This window comes from Elephantulus edwardii, unplaced genomic scaffold (genome assembly GCF_000299155.1).
Source record: "Elephantulus edwardii isolate Elephantulus edwardi_28Jun2011 unplaced genomic scaffold, EleEdw1.0 scaffold00055, whole genome shotgun sequence".
Lineage (NCBI taxonomy): Eukaryota > Metazoa > Chordata > Mammalia > Macroscelidea > Macroscelididae > Elephantulus > Elephantulus edwardii.
Genome location: NW_006399805.1, coordinates 1,732,576 through 1,750,425, shown reverse-complemented (window position 1 = coordinate 1,750,425; position 17,850 = coordinate 1,732,576). Strand labels below are relative to the sequence as shown.

The 17,850-nt window shown below is 38.9% G+C and overlaps 1 protein-coding gene across 1 annotated transcript in view; it reads right to left on the bottom strand.

Moving 5' to 3' along the window:
• MKLN1 (muskelin 1, intracellular mediator containing kelch motifs) overlaps positions 1-17,850 on the bottom strand; it is a 163,167-nt gene that overhangs the window by 103,052 nt on the left and 42,265 nt on the right. The window contains exon 4 of the mRNA XM_006887133.1: positions 16,612-16,700. Coding sequence (XP_006887195.1) covers positions 16,612-16,700 — 89 coding nt within the window. The remainder of the gene's footprint in view (positions 1-16,611; positions 16,701-17,850) is intronic.

Sequence of the window (17,850 nt, the reverse complement as noted above, 5' to 3'; positions counted from 1 at the left end):
GTACAATCTCAATCTCTTCACCATCCATCCTGATGCTGCCAATTGGTCCAGTGGTGAGAATCTTTGTCTTCTTGACATTGAGCCTCAATCCATAAAGCATACTACCCTTTAAAAAATACTGCCGCCCCCACCCCCCAAAAAAACGTGAATACCGAAATCCCGTATGATTCTGCTATTCAACTACTACAAATATACCTCAAGAAAATGAGAACTGAGACACAAATGGAGACAGGTACACCTATGTTCATCTCAGTGTTATTCACAATAGCAGGTACACCTATGTTCATCTCAGTGTTATTCACAATAGCAAGAAAATAGAAACAGTCCAAATGCCCATCAACAGACTGAAAAAATGTAGTACATTCACACAGAGGAATATTATAAGGAATGATTTTGTAAAATATTATATGACATGAGACTATAGGGATCTTTACACTGAGTAAACTAACTCAGTTCCATAATGACAAATACTGCATACAACCATTATTGTAAAAATAGATGGATAACTGATTAAGATGTGTATATGTTCAAAAAGGAAAGGGAAGGGGAGTGTAAAAAGGGGAAAGGTCGAAGTCACTAGGATTGCAGGGTAGGCAGACAGAAAAAGGAATGAAGGATCAGGTGAGATTCAACAGCGACTTGAAAAAAAAATTAAATAGCAATAGGCACAGGAAAAATAGTTATTATATAAAATACAATGTATCTTGGCACCAGTAGCCAGGAAATCAAAAAACATATTGCGATGGGAAAGTCTGCGGTTAGGGACCTCTCTAAAGTACTCAAGTGTCTTTCTAGAGACTAAGGTGCGCCTGATACAGGCCATGGTTTTTGCAATCACTTGTTATGCATCAGAAACTTGGACAATGACTAGGGAGGATAGAAGGAGAATTGACGCCTTTGAGCTGTGGTGCTGGAGAAGAGTAGTGAATGTACCATGGACTGCCAAGAAAACAAATAGATTCATCCTAGAGAGGGTTAAATCAGGCTGCTCCTTGGAGGCAAGGATTCTGGGGCTTCGCCTGACATACTTTGGACATATTGTAAGGAAAGACAGGTCTTTAGAGAGGGACATCATGCTGGGCAGAGTGGAGGGACAGCGCAGGAGGGGAAGACCCTCTATGAGGTGGATTGATTCAGTGACTGGGGTAGTCGGGATGGGTGTGTCAGAGGCAATGAGATTGGCACAGGATAGAGCAGGGTTTAGGGCTGTTGTACATAGGGTCGCTATGAGTCGCAAACAACTCGACAGCACATAACAACAACAACAACATATGACTAATTGTACAAAATACAACGTAAATGAAAGATTGTATAAAATGCCATGTGCAGAGTGAAAGACAATGGATATTAATTATTGTATTGCTGTTGTGCACCATGGAGTCAGGGCCAACTCACAGCTGACCCTTCAGTTGGTTTTGAGAGGCAGTTCATTGAACGGGAACAGACTACCTACCCTTCTCCCACAATTATTGTATACAAAACAATAAAATTATTAAAAGAAAAAATAATACCTATCTCACAAAATGCTGTGAGAACGTGAAAAGATTATATATCTTTAAGCTGTTTTAAATACTGTTATTTGAGTGAAGATTAACAAAGCATACAAATAACTTTTTTCACATCTAGCATCATTTTTATTCCATTTTCTAGCAGACAATTTATATACCTGTCCCCCTCTTTAGGCCAGTATGGTAATTTTCCAATATCAATTGTCTAAAGAGAAGCTTTGGTTAAAAAATGGAATGAAACAGGCCAGGGGGGGAAATCATTGCTGCTTTTAAAATGTCAATACTTTCACACTTCTATTCTCACACATCACAAAGGCGCACACAGGAGCATTGGCACGGTCTGTTTTTAGTATTTCTTGCCAGTGGGGAGGGAGGCAGGCAGCTGCAGCTGGTCATGCTGGCTCAGTCTCTCATTATTCGGAGGCCCTGGATGAAGACTCCAAGGTCTTGAAATCCCAAAATGTCATGGCTCCATCGATGCCAGGAGAGCTGAATTTTCAACAGTCTTGTTTGTCCCCCTCGTAAATAGACACCTGAGTGATGCTGTTTTCAGCGGTGACCACTAAACAAACGTGGCTGCCTAGTTATCTGCAGGATCACCAGGGTGGGCTTCCAGACGCCATTCTTCTGACTCCAGACATAAGCACTGTGATCTGCTCCACAAGTGACAATGTGGCCACTCTTGGGTGCCCAGTCAATGCCTGTGATGTGCCCAATGTGTTCCTTGAGTTCATGAGTTTTCACCCACTGGCTCCCATTCTTCTGGTAGATGTGGATTTCATGATTATTGGGGCTAAGGACAATCTGAGTGCGATCCTGATTCCAAGCATGGCAGGTGACTGGCTCAAGCAAAACCTGATGCAGGAACATTCTTTTTAGTGTTTTCAGAGGACAAAAAAGCTGGAATCAGGGCTGTCCGGGAGGGCTTGGAGCAGAGAATTCATGGACTCTGGTCAGTTAGTTGATGCAAACAGGCTCCATCGGGCCAAAAACGACTTTTAAAATGTTGGGATTCGTGTCACTCAATAGACAGGTGCTTGATAAACAGTTATGTGCTGTTGAGTCACCTGCGAGTCACAGTTACCTTTGTACAACAGACTTAGATTAAAAACTCTTTTCTATCCCGTGCCAATCTTACTGTCTCTGACACTCCTACTCCATTACCCTAATCCATCCATCTCATCGAGGATCTCATTGTCCCTCCACCCTCCAAAGCATGACAACCTCTCCAAGGACTGGTCCTGCCTTTCAACATGTCTAAAGTATGTCGGACAAAGCTTCAGAATCCTTGCCTCCAAGGAGCAGCCTGGTCTCACCCTCTTGAAGACGAATTTTTTTATTCTCCTAGCAGTCCATGGTATATTCAATATATTCTTCTCCAGCACCATAGCTCAAAGGTACCAATTCTCCTTCTATCCTCCCTAGTCATTATCCAGCTCTCTGACACGTAGCAAGTGACTGCAAAGACCATGGCCTGTATCAGGTTCACCTTAGTCTCTAGAGTTTTCTTCAAGGTTTCTGATACTAGACTGTATTTATGCAAGATGGCCTTGATGTTATCCCACACTTGCCATTTTGATCATTGCTGTTAATTACTTTAAATGTATTCTTGAGGTGGTTTCTAAATTTCGATCATAATTTAACTTTCATAGAATAGTCTTCATTCTCTTATTTTTCATTTTGAACTTTCTGGTAAGCAATTCATTGTTTTACAACATTCTCTGCCTTGTTACCTGTGTTGATCTTCTCTACTGTTTCTTTCCAAAAATGAAGTCTGTTTGACACTTGTGTTTTCCATGTATGTAGTCACAGTTTATACTGTTGGAAGAAAGTATTTGCAATGACTAAGTCATTAGTCCCAGCAATTTCTGTCATAGGATCTCCAGCTATATTTCACCAGGCCCATATTTTTCAACTATTATTCCTTTTTCCTTATTTCTACCTTTTTACCTTCCAATTATCAGTAATCATTACTGTATCTTGATTAGATGATTAATTTCAGACAGTAAAAATACTCCATTTCTTAATTGTGAGCCATAATGGTTAGTGCCTCATTCACTAGTTTTCTTTGTAGGCATTTGAGTACTGCCCTAGTACTGACTGCGTTGTACTCTAGTATAGATCTAGAAATGTTCATTTAGCAATAGAACACACTATAGACTATGCCTCTACAGGTTCTTTAAAATGCTCTTTTGAGAACAAATTTAATTCTAGTCCTTTTCAATTTAACATTTCTTCTGTAGATCATATGATTGATTTAAAATGTCCCTGGTGCCTATGGTATCAACCTTCAAGTGTTACATTTCATTTTTCAGGGATGATAGAAGGAGAACTGATGTCTCTGAACTGTGGTGTTGGAGAAGAGTATTGAATGTAACATGGACTGCTAAGAAAACAAACAGGTTCATCCTGGAGAGGGTTAAACCAGGCTACTCTTTAGAGGCAATGAAGCTTCGTCTGATATACTTTGGACATGTTACAAGATGGGACCAATCCCTGGAGAAGGATGTCATGCTTGGAAGGGTGGAGGGACAGTGCAGGAGAGGAAGACCCTCAATGAGGTGGATTGATTCAGTGATTAACGTAATTGAGGTAGGTGTGTGAGATTGGTGCAGGATAGAGCAGAGTTTAGGGCTGCTGTGCATAGAGTCACTATGAGTCACAGGTGACTCAATGGCACGTAACAACAACAACAAACATCCACTGCCTTAGCCCCTGTCAGAGGCATGGTCTCCAGCTGCCTTAACTGCAGACACATGGTCTTGCAAATTATCAACAGCTGGGGGGGAGGGGTCACTATAAGAAGGCACTTTCCACACTGTGAGAGACAGTGGTAGAGGGAGGGTGAAGAGACTGTGACACTGCTGTAAAGTAAATGTAGTAAGATGTAACCAGAAGAACCTTGGAGATGGAGCCACAGTTAAAGGATTTTTTTGCGTATGACTGAATGAAAAACTGACTTGTGACTTCTCTGAGATAAAGTTTGGTAGACCACTGAGTGAACCAGTGTTTTTTGTCTACTGAATTGAATCTAGACTTTCACTTACTGACTGAGAAGCTGTGTGAATTACTGAGGAGTTGTGCCTTGTTAATCTGTCTTGGGACTGCTGGACTAAATCTGGACTTTCACTACGTGATACTCTTTATCTCACTCCCCATTCCCTCCCACCGATTTCCCTAAGAAATCCTGTAACTGTGAGTAAAGTCTGTGAGTCAATTTACAATGAATACTGAGATCAACGGGATGGCACATGTGACCACGCAGCTATGTTTCTATACTACGGATGTTACTGATGGGGATAGTTCTTCTCAGTAAAGCAGGTAGAATTTAGAATTGTCCACCTCCCAAGTTGTAACTGCTCCTTTTACAGATAGTAAAACAGTACTAAAAAGATATAACTAAGTTATAAAACACCTAAAATGAATGTGAGAAGAGGACCTGAAATGTGCTCTTAAACACAAAGTAGCTAAAAGGAAAGGAATACACGAAGTAAACGAGCTGACCAGGAGATTTCAAAGGGCAGATCAAGGAGACAAAGTATTTATGATGAAATATTCCAAGACCTTCAAGTCAGGATATCAGAAGAGTTTCTTACTATACTATTTCTGAATCTGAACAAATTGAAGAAAGTAATTCAAGTCTCGTGATGTAATATTGAACAATTCTATGGACAAAACATCACACAATGCAAGACAAATCCAAAGATTTATCTTCTAGTACAGTCACTGGACCAGAAAGACACTTCTGTGATTCAATGTTGAATCATTTCAGCAGCATATCATCCAAGAATTAATAGTGCAGAAGGAAACAGTCTAAACTACTCCAAAGTCATTAGTGAAAAACAGGACTCCAGGAAATAAAGAAATACCAACTGGAGTAGTCCAGCAAAAGGATATAGTTTGGGAGGTGCTTCTTCATCTCAAGAAATCTGAAAATAGCAACTTACCAAAATGATTGGAAAAGATCCAGATCTGAATCTTTTTCAGAGAAAGAAGATTCAAAGGAATGTAGAAAAGTACTGAATATTATTGGAAGCAGGAGTGGCATCCACTTCCTAAACAACATGCCTCTGGAAACTAGGAACTTTGAGAAATGACAATAGTTATAGAAGGCTTCAGGTCTTTGTTCCTAGGGTAGCTGAGTCATGTTCGACTCGACTGCAATCAACAACAATATTATCATTAATATTACACTTAAATAAAACTTTGCTGACGGTAATTAAAAGCAACCGCAAGATTATTTGGAAAAAACCCCAAAAACACTGCCAGTAATTCAAGACAGATTTAGATAAGGATATGGAAAAGAAGCATCACCGCTGAAGTGAGATGGATCTTAGTCGAAAGCAAAGAATATCAGAAAGATGTCTGTGTTTTAATAGCTATGTAATGTCACTGAAATATGCTGATCATGTTGTTGTTGTTGTTAGGTGCTGTTGAGTTTAGTACGACTCATAGCCACCCTATGAACAAAAGATCTAAACCTGTTCTATCCTGCACCATCCTCATACTTCCTGACACACAAAAGTCCACTGCAGTAGTCACCATGTCAACCCACCTGGCTGAGGGTCTTCTCCTTCACCAACACTCCATCCTTCCCAGACTCATGTCTCTATCCAAAGAATAGCCCCTTCTAGCAACATGCCTAAAGTAAGTGAGGCGAAGACGCATCACTCCTATCTTCAAAGAGCACTCTGGCTACACTCTCTCCAAGACGTATCTCTTCATTCTTTTGGATGTCCATGCTGATCATAATAAATTATAATTAATACTGTGAAGAATGGGAATTTCAAAACATTAAAAACTATATGATAAAGGAGCTTTACTGGCTTCCCAGTCAGGAACTGCTCTGCTAACACAAAGGTACACAAGTTTAACTCTAACAGCAGTTCTACAAAAGAAAGATGGGCAATCTTTTCCTGTGCAACTTACTGCCTCTGAAAATCTACTGGGTCTCTTCCAACTCAAAGGTATACAACACCACCAACATATGAAAAAAAAAAAAAAGACAGGATCAAATTTGAGGGAAGATTGAAAAATGTCAATGACATAAACTTGCTTGCTAATACTGAGGAAGACATTAAGTGTTTACTGAAGATCAAAGTCTAAAGCCTTCCATAGAGATTACCCTTCAACTAAATGAAAACAAAAATACTAAAAACTGGACCAACTGACAACATCAGGATAAAAAGAAAAGACTGAAGTTGGCAAGGATTTCACTGTCCTTAGACAAAAAGAACCAAAGCCTCTGGAAGCAGCAGTTCCATCATATATTCTCTTTTCACCATCTTTCCGTGCTGCCACCATGGTGCACATGAATGCCCGACTGACACTGTCAAGAGCATCAACAATGCTGAAAAGAGAAGCAAGCACCAGGTTCTTATCAGACCATGGTCCAAAGTCACGGTTTGGTTCCTAACTGGGATGATGCAGCACAGCTACACTGGTGAGTTTTAAATCACTGATGATCACAGAATGGGGAAAACTGTTGTCAATCTCACAGGGAGGTTAAACAAGTGTGTAGTATGATCAGCCCCAGGTTTGATGTGCAACTCAAAGATCTAGAAAAGCTACAGAGTAATGTGCTCCTGTCCCATCAGTTTGGTTTCAATGTACTGACAACCTTAGCTGGCATGAAGGACCATGAGGAAACAAAATAAAAATACACAGGAGGGAAAAAAATCCTAGGGTTCTTTTTCTAGGGAAGTGATACATATAATGCCTCAATGGTATCTAGAATTTATAGAATACTCAAGTGCCACAACAACATAAAAGTAAACAATCCAATTGCAAAATGGGCATAGGATATGAACAGACACTTCACCAAAGACATTCAGATGGTGAACAAACACATGAAGAAGTGTTCAAAATCCTTAGAGCTCTAAGAGAGATGCATATCAAAACAACTATGAGATATAATTTCACCCCAGTAAAAATATCAAAATTCAACAGAGCAGCAAACAGCAAATGCTGGTGAGGCTGTGGAGAAATTGGAACCCTTATTCACTGTTGGTGGGAATATAAAATGGTGCAACCACTATGGAAGGCAGTATGATACTTTCTCAAAAATTTGCAAATAGAAATACTGTTTGACCCACTAATTCCACTACTGGGAATATATCCTAAATAAACCAGAACTGGGAGCTCTGGTGGCCTAGTGGCAAGGAGCTGCAACTACAATCCCAGAGGCGCACGGTTCGAATCCACCAGATGCTCTGCCGGGGAAGGAGGGACAGTCTCCTCCTGTACCAGTCAGATCTGATTTGATGGTACACTCACACAAAAATAATAATAATAAAAAAAAAAGAAACCAGAACTGCCACCTAAGCAAATATATGGGTAGAGAAGCTGTGGTATATTTACACAATGGAATATTATGCTGCACTGAAAAACAAAAACTTCATAAAATATTATACAAAAATGGGTGACCCTAGAGACATGCTGAGTGAAATATCTCAGCCACAAAAAGACAAATATTGCACAGTACCACTGTTGTAAAACAGGACTGACATCGGGGTTCAGAGGAACCTAAGAAAAGAGGGGATAAATAATATACACTGCATTGAAACAGATGACGGAGAGAACTGTTTAAAAGGAATATATGATTAGGTATTATTTTCATGACAAGATTACAGAAAAAAGAAATACATGGTAAAGTGGACTGCAGACTGCGGGGGAGCAGACTGTATAACAATGAAAGAATTTTTTTTTTCTTTTCAAAAAGAAAAGTGAACTGAAGGGGAAGGGTGATGGGTGGGCAGAAAGGAAAATTTGCAACAATGAATGGGGAAAAAATTAAGTAGGAAGACTATGGTGTGTGTGTGTGTGTGTGTGTGTAAACAACAAAAAACCCTCAATGACAAAATAAGAAAATATTGTACTGCACTAGGAAAGTCTGGTTCAAAAGCCCTCTTTAAAATGTTCAAAGTAAAGCTGTCAGGGAGCTCTGGTGACCTAGTGGCAAGAAGATGCGCTACATTAATGAAGGCGCACAGTTCGAATCCACCAGATGCTCTGCTAAAGAAGGAGGTGCAATTTGCTCCTGTGCCAATCGGATCCGACCTGACAGTACACAACAACAAAAAAATAAAACTGTCATTTTGAAGATCAAAGTGCATGTAAACTGAGCTAAAGTATTTTTCAATCACTTCATATATATGTGAAAGCTGAACAATGAATAGATAAGACAGAAACGATACAGCTAAATTATAGCACTGGTGAAGAATACGGAATATACCACAAACTGCCTGAAGAACAAGTCTCTTGAAAGAAGAACAGCTAGAATTTTTCCTAAAAGTCAGGATGGACAGAGTGTGTCTCACACACCCTGGTCATATTATCAGGAGGCACCAGTCCTTGGAGAAGAATATTAAGAACGGTAAAATACAGAGCCAACAAAAAAGAGGAAAGACTCTCAATGAGATGGTCACAGTGGTTGAAACAACGAGCTTAAACACAGCAACAGTTGTGAGGATAGCTGTGTTTACTTTTGTTGTCCATGTGGTAGTGATTGGTCAAAACCAACGCAATGGTATCTAAAAATATATTACCACATACATATAGCTATACATATGTACCTTTAAATTTATACACACACACACACACACACACACACACACACACACACACACACACACGTGTGTGTGTGTATTATGTGTATATATATATATATCACATAGGAGGCACTGTTACAGGTATTTTTTTTTAGACATCAACTAAAGACCTTGCAGAACTAAACACCTTGTAGAATAGGTTTTGCAGGTTTGAAGCCTCAGGGCAATCCAGTTAACTGGTATTCAGGATAGTTTATAGAGTTTATGTACTACATCCTAGTTGGTGAGAAGCATCTGAGGTATTAGATGTAAAATACAATGATCATTCTCCTCTGATATAAAGTAAAAGCAAAAGAAGAAAACCAAAGATTAAGTAAAGAAAATTTGTGATGTAAGTTTTCACCAAAACCAGATTATTCTCTAACAGAGTTTAAAAACTAGCGTTTGTTTTGCTAATCATTTATAACCAAATTTATTTGAATGTAGGATAAGCAAGATTAACTTACATCTACTAAAAAGTTATTGTATTTTAATATCAATGAAGAACTTGGGAATTACAACCATGCTTTTGTTCTCTTCCACAACAGTACAAATGAAGGCTACCTAGATAATATAAATCGTGCTAAGGATAAAATTATTTTTCAAAGGAGTATTTTTAAAATACAGCACTACAGAATATAAAATTCTGTATTTTAGAGTTTGAGTGTTCAAACACATTTTTTTCTTTAAAAATTCTAAAAATGTGTTTTAACTAAGTATATCAGTATCTATGCTGAATTATCACCAAAAAGAGCTAGGCATTACAAAAGCTCATAATCAAGTCTTTTATTAGAATAATAACTTCAGGAAAATTATGGTGATAAACGAAAAAACATAAACACAAATCAGCATTTGTTGTTGCTGAGGTGTTGCTGTTATGTACAATGAAGTCAGTACCGACTCATGACAGATCCTCTATGGGGTTTTCAGGGGCTATAAATGGAGCTGGAGGAGAATACCCATCTTTCTTTCACAGAGAGACTGGGAGATTTGAACTGCCTGCCTTTGAGCTGGCAGTGCAACTCCATACCATTAGGCCACTAGTGCTCCAAATACCCCTGTAATGTGCCAACAAATCAAATAATCTCACAGTGATGCTATGAACAACTGATCTGAACCTTGTCTTAATACTGCACCAACTTCACAAGCTGTCATACTCAAACTCGTTGTGGTGGTCACTGTGCCAGTCCACAGCTTTGAGTCATATTCTCTTTTGCTAACCCTCTACTTGCCGCAGTATGATGTCTCTCTCCCAGGACAAGTTCCTCCTAAAAATATGCCCAAAGTCAATGCGATAAAGTTTTACCACCCTTGCATCTAAGGCAATTCTGGTTGTACTTCCTTCAAGATAGGTTATTCTTTTTGGCAGTCCATGTCAATATTCTTCACCAATAACAAAATTCAAAGACACTGATTCTCTTTTAGCCTTCCTAAGTCAATGTTCATCTTTCAGATGTACAGGAAGCAAGTGAAAAGACCATGGTATAGATCAGGCAAACCTCAGTCTTTAAACTCCTGTCTTTGTTCTTTAGTCTTTAGGAAAGCCCTTGACCGCAGATCTCCACAACGCAACACATCTTTAGATCTCCTGACTGCTGCTACCAAGGGTATTGACTGTGGACTCAAGAAAAATGAAATCATTGACAACTTCAATCTTTTCATCGTCTATCATAATGGTGTCGACTGGACCAGAGATGAAGTTTTTTGTTTTTTGATGTTAGGATATAAACAATATTATTCTTATAGAGTAAATGCTTTAAGTCTTCTTCACTTCAGCAAGCAAGGTTTTGTCATCTGCATACTGCTGGTTGCTGAGAAGTCTTCCTTCAATCCTGATGCCACATTCTTCACCTAATCTAGCTTCTTGAATGGTATGCTGAGTATACAAACTGAATAGGTATAAAGAAAGGATACAACGCTGAGCACATCCTTTCTAATTTTAAACCCTGCAGTGTTCACTTGCTCGGATTGGAGAAAAACAGCAATAGTAGTTAACAAATTTCTATCTTCCTTTCAAAGAACACTTATCAAGAGAATGCTGAGAAAGAGCTGGAATACAAAGGCACTGCACACCTGATTTAACATCTGCTAAGAGAAAAATAAAGCATATGAAGTTACCTAAGCATCAATAATCTTTAATATTAAATATTATTTTTAATTAATTGGAAGCGCCATTTAACATTTTCTCTGCGTATCATAAGATTAACTCAATGCTAAGCAAAAGTAATCAGGGTACCTTGTAACTAATAAACTGATAGAAAATAGAAAGGTTCAGAAAGAGGTCTAATTTCCTATCTTCAGGCAACTGAATGTCCAACTGTTCCATAAAGGATTACTGTTATTTTCTCATAAATTTTCAAAGAAATTATGCAAATTGCCTAAAAAAGTTTTTCTTATTTCTTCCAATGAATATTACTAGAGAAGAACTATCACAAGAGTAAGACTAAATCTTTCAAGAAAATAAATTACTTTAGGAAGTAAGATCTGAAGAAATTATTGTGGATAGCATGCAATCTAAATATAGTATATGAAAATGAAAGATATTTTGTTTATATATTTGAACTATAACATCATAGAATTTTTAGTTTTATAAAGCTCTTTAGGAACTCAAAACTCAAACTCATTGCCATCCAATCAGTTCTAACTCAGTGGCCTGCCAGTGGGTTTCCAAGGCTGTAGATTTAAACAGGAGGCAACTGCCCATCTAACAGCTGGTCACTGAAAAGAGCAGAGCTCCAACTCAAAACAGACTACACTGCCAGAGGGAAGAATTACCAGCACAAAAAGATAACCAACCTCGAGCAAAAATGTTTCCTTATGAACTAGACAAGCTTCACTAACACTTCAGATAGTCCTTTTGCCCAGTAATCAGCTCAATGAAAGAAATGGATCAACTCATGAAGAACACTGTTTGCTTGTTCCAGCAGAGAAATTGTTCTTCTCTGTCGGCATATGTGATACTGGCTTTTATCATTATTCTTAAAGATACCAATTAACTTTCATTTTGGGATTTTTTTTTATTTTAACATATTTTAAAAATATGGTCTATACATGGAAATGAAAAGACTGAATTTCCCAATTCCTATCTTTTAAATAAATCCTAAAGTTAAACAAGATACCTCCCAATATAGCAATTTTGAGGAGTCATTTTAAATAACTTCCTAAACTAAAGAATTTGCTAAATTAAGAAATGCCTGAAGGTACTATTTTTTTTTTCCAAACATTGGTTAGAAATGTAGTGAATCATAAAATAAAGGGTTTGAAATGAAACAAAAAGAACGAAAAATAAAAAACAATACATGTAAAGATAGGTTACGTGGGGGGCGTGGGGTTGTAATGTAAAACATTTACAATCCTACTGAGACAAAACAAAAAGTTTCAAATGCATTATCTTAAAGAATTCATCAGTATTTAGTTTTAAAATGCTAGTTTTCAGATTCTGTGAGACAACTAAATCACTACTTCTTGTTGTACCATCGAGCCAGACCTGGCCCACAGCTCATCTTCCAGCAGGTCTTAGAGGCAGTGAATCGCACGAGAGGAGACTACTCATCTTTTCTCCTGTGGAGCCATGAGTGGATCCAAATCACATGCCTTTGGCTTGGCACTGCAGCGCCTTTGCACTAGGCCACAAGACTACACCACAAAGTGTCTTCTGAGAAATTTCCAAATGAGAAGATATTTGGGAAATGCTGAAATAATAGTCATTTAGTAATAGTTTTGTTAATCAGAATTTAACAAACTATTTTCTAATGGATGAAACAGAAAACACTGTGAGCTTTGTACTCTCTGTTACAACTTCTCCATTCTATTAAAATGGATATAGGCAGTATTTAAATAAGAGAATATGGTTAAAATTTTATTAATAAAATAATAATAGCCACATAGAACTATCATATGATCCAGCGATTCTATTGCTAGGTACATACGCAAATGATCTGAAAGCAATGATGGGAGCAGTGACATATACTTCGATGTTGACTGTAGCTCTATTTACAACAGCCAAAACCTAAATAACCCTAACTGCCCATCAAGTGATTAATGAATGAGCAAAATATGGTACAAACATACAACAAATTGTAACTCAGCTATAAAGAGGTTCATGGTTCTTCTGATACATGCTGTAACATGGATGCCCCTAGGGGACATTGTATAGAGCAAAGTCAGCTACAAAAGGACAAATATTGCAAGGGATTACTTTCCTAAACAAACATACAAAAATAAACTTGTGATTACAGAGGCAGGCGGTAAAAAAACCAAATTTATGCTGATTGTTGTGTACCAATGAGTGAGAACTGACTCATAGCTGATTCTCCAGCAAGTTTGCAGAGGCAGCTTAACTGCATAAAAGGAGATTGCCCAACTTTCTCCTCAGAGCAGCTGATGTATTTGAACTACGTTGCCTTCAGGATTGCTGCATAGTTTCACCAGGCCGCCAGAACTCAAACATAAAATAAATTTATGCTGAGAACACACAAAATGCATCAATGTTGTTATTGTTAGGCGTCACTGAGTACTATTCACAGCAACTCTATGAACAAGAGATCTGAACCCTGTCTTATTCTGTGCGATATTCACACTTCCTGACACACACTAGGGCCCACTGCAGCAGTCACTGTGTCAATCCACCTGGTCAAAGGTTTTTCTCTCCTTCGCTAACCTTTTGAAGCATCATGTTCCTTGGAGAGGAACAGGCCTCCTCCTAAAAATGTAAGGCAAAGACTCATCATTATTGCCTTCAAAGAGCATTCTGCCTGCACCCTCTCCAAGACATGTTTGTTCTTTTGGCCATCCATGTTTTGGCAGTTGAAGGCTCTTCTCCAATATCACAGTTCAAAGTTATAATTCTTCTACTGTCATCCTTATTTACTGTCCAGCTCTCAGATGCATAGCAAGTGACTAGAAAGACCACAGCCTTAATAAGATGCACCTTAGTCCTCAAACTGATTTTATTGTTGTTGTCATGTGCTGTTGAGTCACTTGTGACCCATAGCGACCCTATGGACAGCAGCTCTGAACCCTGGCTTGTCCTGAGCCAGCCTCACTAAATGACACACCAACTCCAACTGCCCCAATTACTATATCCATCTATCTTATGTCTTTCTCTCCTGCACTGTCCGTCCACCTTTCCGAGCATGGTGGCCTTCTCCAAGGACTGGTCCCTCCTGGACACGTGCCCAAAGTTATGAGAGAAGGAGCTTCAAAATCCTAGCCTGGAGAAACTTGGTTTCATCTCTCTAAGACAGACCTAATTGTTTTGTTGGCAGTCCATGGTATGTTTAAGACTCTTTAGGGAGAAAAGTGCAACAATGAATGACTGGAAATTCTAAGTGTCTGTAAACTTTCATTAAAATTAATAAATTTAAAAAAAAAAAGATTCTTCTCCAGGCCCACAATTCAAAGGCATCTATTGTTCTTCTGTCATCCTCAGTTACTGTCCAGCTCTCTGATACACAGCAAGTAATTGTGAAGACCATGGCCTGGACTAGGTGCATCTTAGTCTCTAGACTGATATTGTTGCATTTCGGTCCTCTGAAGAGGTCCCTAACAGCAGATTTTCAGAGTGCAAATAAGTCTTTTGATTTCCTGACTCCTGGTGCCAAGAGTGTTAATTGTGGAGCTAAGCAAGTTCTAATTGTTAACAACCGCAATCTCTTCTCCATCAATCATGGTGCTGCCAAATGGCCCAGTGGTGAGAATATTTGTTTTCTTGATGTTGAATTTCAATCCATATTGAAGATTACAGTCCTTGACCTTCTGCAGCAAACGCTTCAGGTCCTCCTCACGTTCAGCAACCAAGGTTGTGTCATCTGCATAAAGTAAATTGTTATGACTTTTCCTCCAATCCTGATGTCACATTCCTCACAAAGCCCTGCATCCTGAATGATCTGTTCTGCATATAGACTGATTACTCCTCAATAATTTGGAGAGGTCCCTAACTGCAGATTTTCCCAGTGCAGTGTGTCTCCTTATTTCCTGACTGCTGCTGCTACCAAGGATGTTAATTGTAGATCCTCATAAGATGGAAGTTGTTGACAGTTCTAATTTCTTTTCCATTCACCATGATGTTGCCTATTGGTCCAGTGCTAATTATTTTCTTGACACTGTGATGCAATCATATTGAAGGCTTCATGCCTTATCTTCTGTAACAAGTGTTTCAAGTTCTCACTTTCAGCAAGCAGGTTGTATCATCTGCGTAACACAAGTTATTGATGAGTGTCCATCTGTTCTTACTGTCACTTTCCTCTTCATAGAGTCCAGCCTATCAAATAATTTGCTCAAGAAACAGATTAAACAGGTATGGAGAGAGAATACAACCCTGACACTCTCTCATCCTAATTTTAAACCATGCACTGCTCCACTATTTGTTTGCAAAAACAGCCTCCTGGTCCAAGTATAGGTTCTGTGTGGGCCCAATTAAGTGCTCTGGGAATCCTATTCTTCTCAATGTCAGCCACAACTTGTTATGATCCATACAGTCAAATGCCTCTGCATAGTCAATAAAGCACAAACAGATACTCTTCTGGAATTCTTTACTTTCAGCCAGGATTCATCTGACATCAGCAATGAGATCCCTGTTGCCATGCTTCTTCTAAGTCCTGCTTGAATTTCTAGAAGTTCCCTATCTATGTACTCTTCTAGCCATTTTTGAATGAGCTTTAGCAGTATTTTGCTTGCATGTGATATTAAAGATACTGTTCAATAGTTTCCACATTCTGTTGGATCACTTTTCTAAAGAACAGGAATAAATATGGAGCTTTTCCAATCCATTGGCCAGACAGCTGTCCCCCAAATTTCCTGGCATAGACTGGTGAGCGCATCCAAGGCTGCATCTGTTGAGTGAAAGAGGTCAACTGGTATCCCACTGATTAGAGGGGCCTTATTTTTTGCCAATGCCTTCAATGTCGCTTCCACTTCCTCCTTCATTATCACTCACTGTTGTTCATATGGAACCTCATGAAATTTTTTTTTTGAACCTCATGAAATTTTTCAGCATCACTTAGTTCTTTTTGGTACAGTGATTCTGTGCATTCCCTCCATCTCCTTTTGATGTTTTCTGGGGTATTCAATATACTGTGCATAGCACCTTTCAATACTTCAAGCTGACATTTAAATTTTTTTTCCAGTTCTCTCAGCTTCAGAAATGTAGAGCGAGTTCTTTCCTTTTTATTCTCTAATTCCAGCTCTCTATACATTCCATTATAATACTTTTCTTTGTAATGAATTTGCCATTTCTTTGTATTTGTCATTGTATTTGAATTCTTTGTATTTGTCATTGTATGCATCAACGGTGGTGGGATAATTTGGAAAGAAAGAAAATTGCTGCAAACCATGAGAAAATGTAATTCATGGGTCTGAAGCATACATAGAGAAAGAAATAAAATAGTTTGCATGTTTTTATATTTCACAAAATAAAACAAAAAGCAGGCAACCTGTAGGATTCAGCCCATGAGCTGTGGTGTGCTGACTGTTGCTACAAAGATGGTTCTAGTCCAGAATGCTAAACCCCTTACCTATTTTAATGAACCGACAAGGGAACATCTGCTCATCAATTTTATGCTTCAAGGTAAATGTTTCTTTGTTATAATCATTCTTTAAGCCACTGTGAGAAAAAGAAAATAGAAAAGTTAAGAAATTGAGTCTATAGTAAATAAACACAATAAAAGATCAATGTCTTACTCAGATTTTAAGTTTAAACCAAAGATCAAAATATGTGGCTAAAACAGTAAGTAGTTAACATTACAGAAATACAGGTCAAAATTCTATACCGAAATCAACTTTATCATAACTGTATTTGCTCTTTTTTGGACCATCTCATTGTTCCCAAGTCAGAACTGCATCATCACTGCCTCCAGCATATTTCCAAGGCTATGAGTCACTTAGCAGGAGATTGCCCATTTTTCTCCTGAGGAGTGGCTGTGGAGTTGAACTACCAGAGAGCTGTGGTCTCTGGGTACAATTCTCTACAGGCTACTCCACCAAAGTTCACTGCCTTTTGATAGAAAGACTAATATTAAAAGTTCAGTATCAACTAGAATCTCACATACTTTGGGCATGTTGCCAGGAGGGACAAGTCCTTGAAGAAGGACATGATGCCTGGAAGAACGGAGGGACAGCACAGGAGAAGACAACCCTGGATGAGATTAAATGACACAGTAACTGTGGTAATGAGAGTAAGTGTGTCAGAGACAGTAAGGCTGTCTCAGGGTATTAGCTGCAAGTGATGTGATGGCACATGACAAGAACATGAGAATGTGTGATAAAGTCTGTTGTTACAGTGTGACACTGACTCACAAATGACCCATCGCTGACCCTCCAGCAGGTTTTCAGAGGCAGTAGATTGCACAGGAGGAGACTGCTCATCCATCTCCCACACAGCAGCTGGTGGATTAGAAACACATGCCTTTGGCACTGCAGTACAGTTTCTTACCACTAGGCTACTATAGTTCCCTCATGATAAAGTCTTTTGTCCTTAAATTGTTGTTGTTGTTATGTGCCATCGAGTCGCTTGCGACTCATAGCGACCCTATGAACAAGAGCCCTAAATGCTGTTCTATTCTGTGCCAACCTCGCTGTCTCAAACACATTCATTCCCACCACTCCACTCACAGAATCGATCCATCTCACTGAAGGTCTTCCTCTCCTGCGCCACCCCTCTACTCTCCCAAACATGATGTCCCTCTCCAAGGACCAGTCCCTCCTTGCAACATGCCCAAAGTATGTCAGACAAAGCTTCAGAATCCTTGACCCCA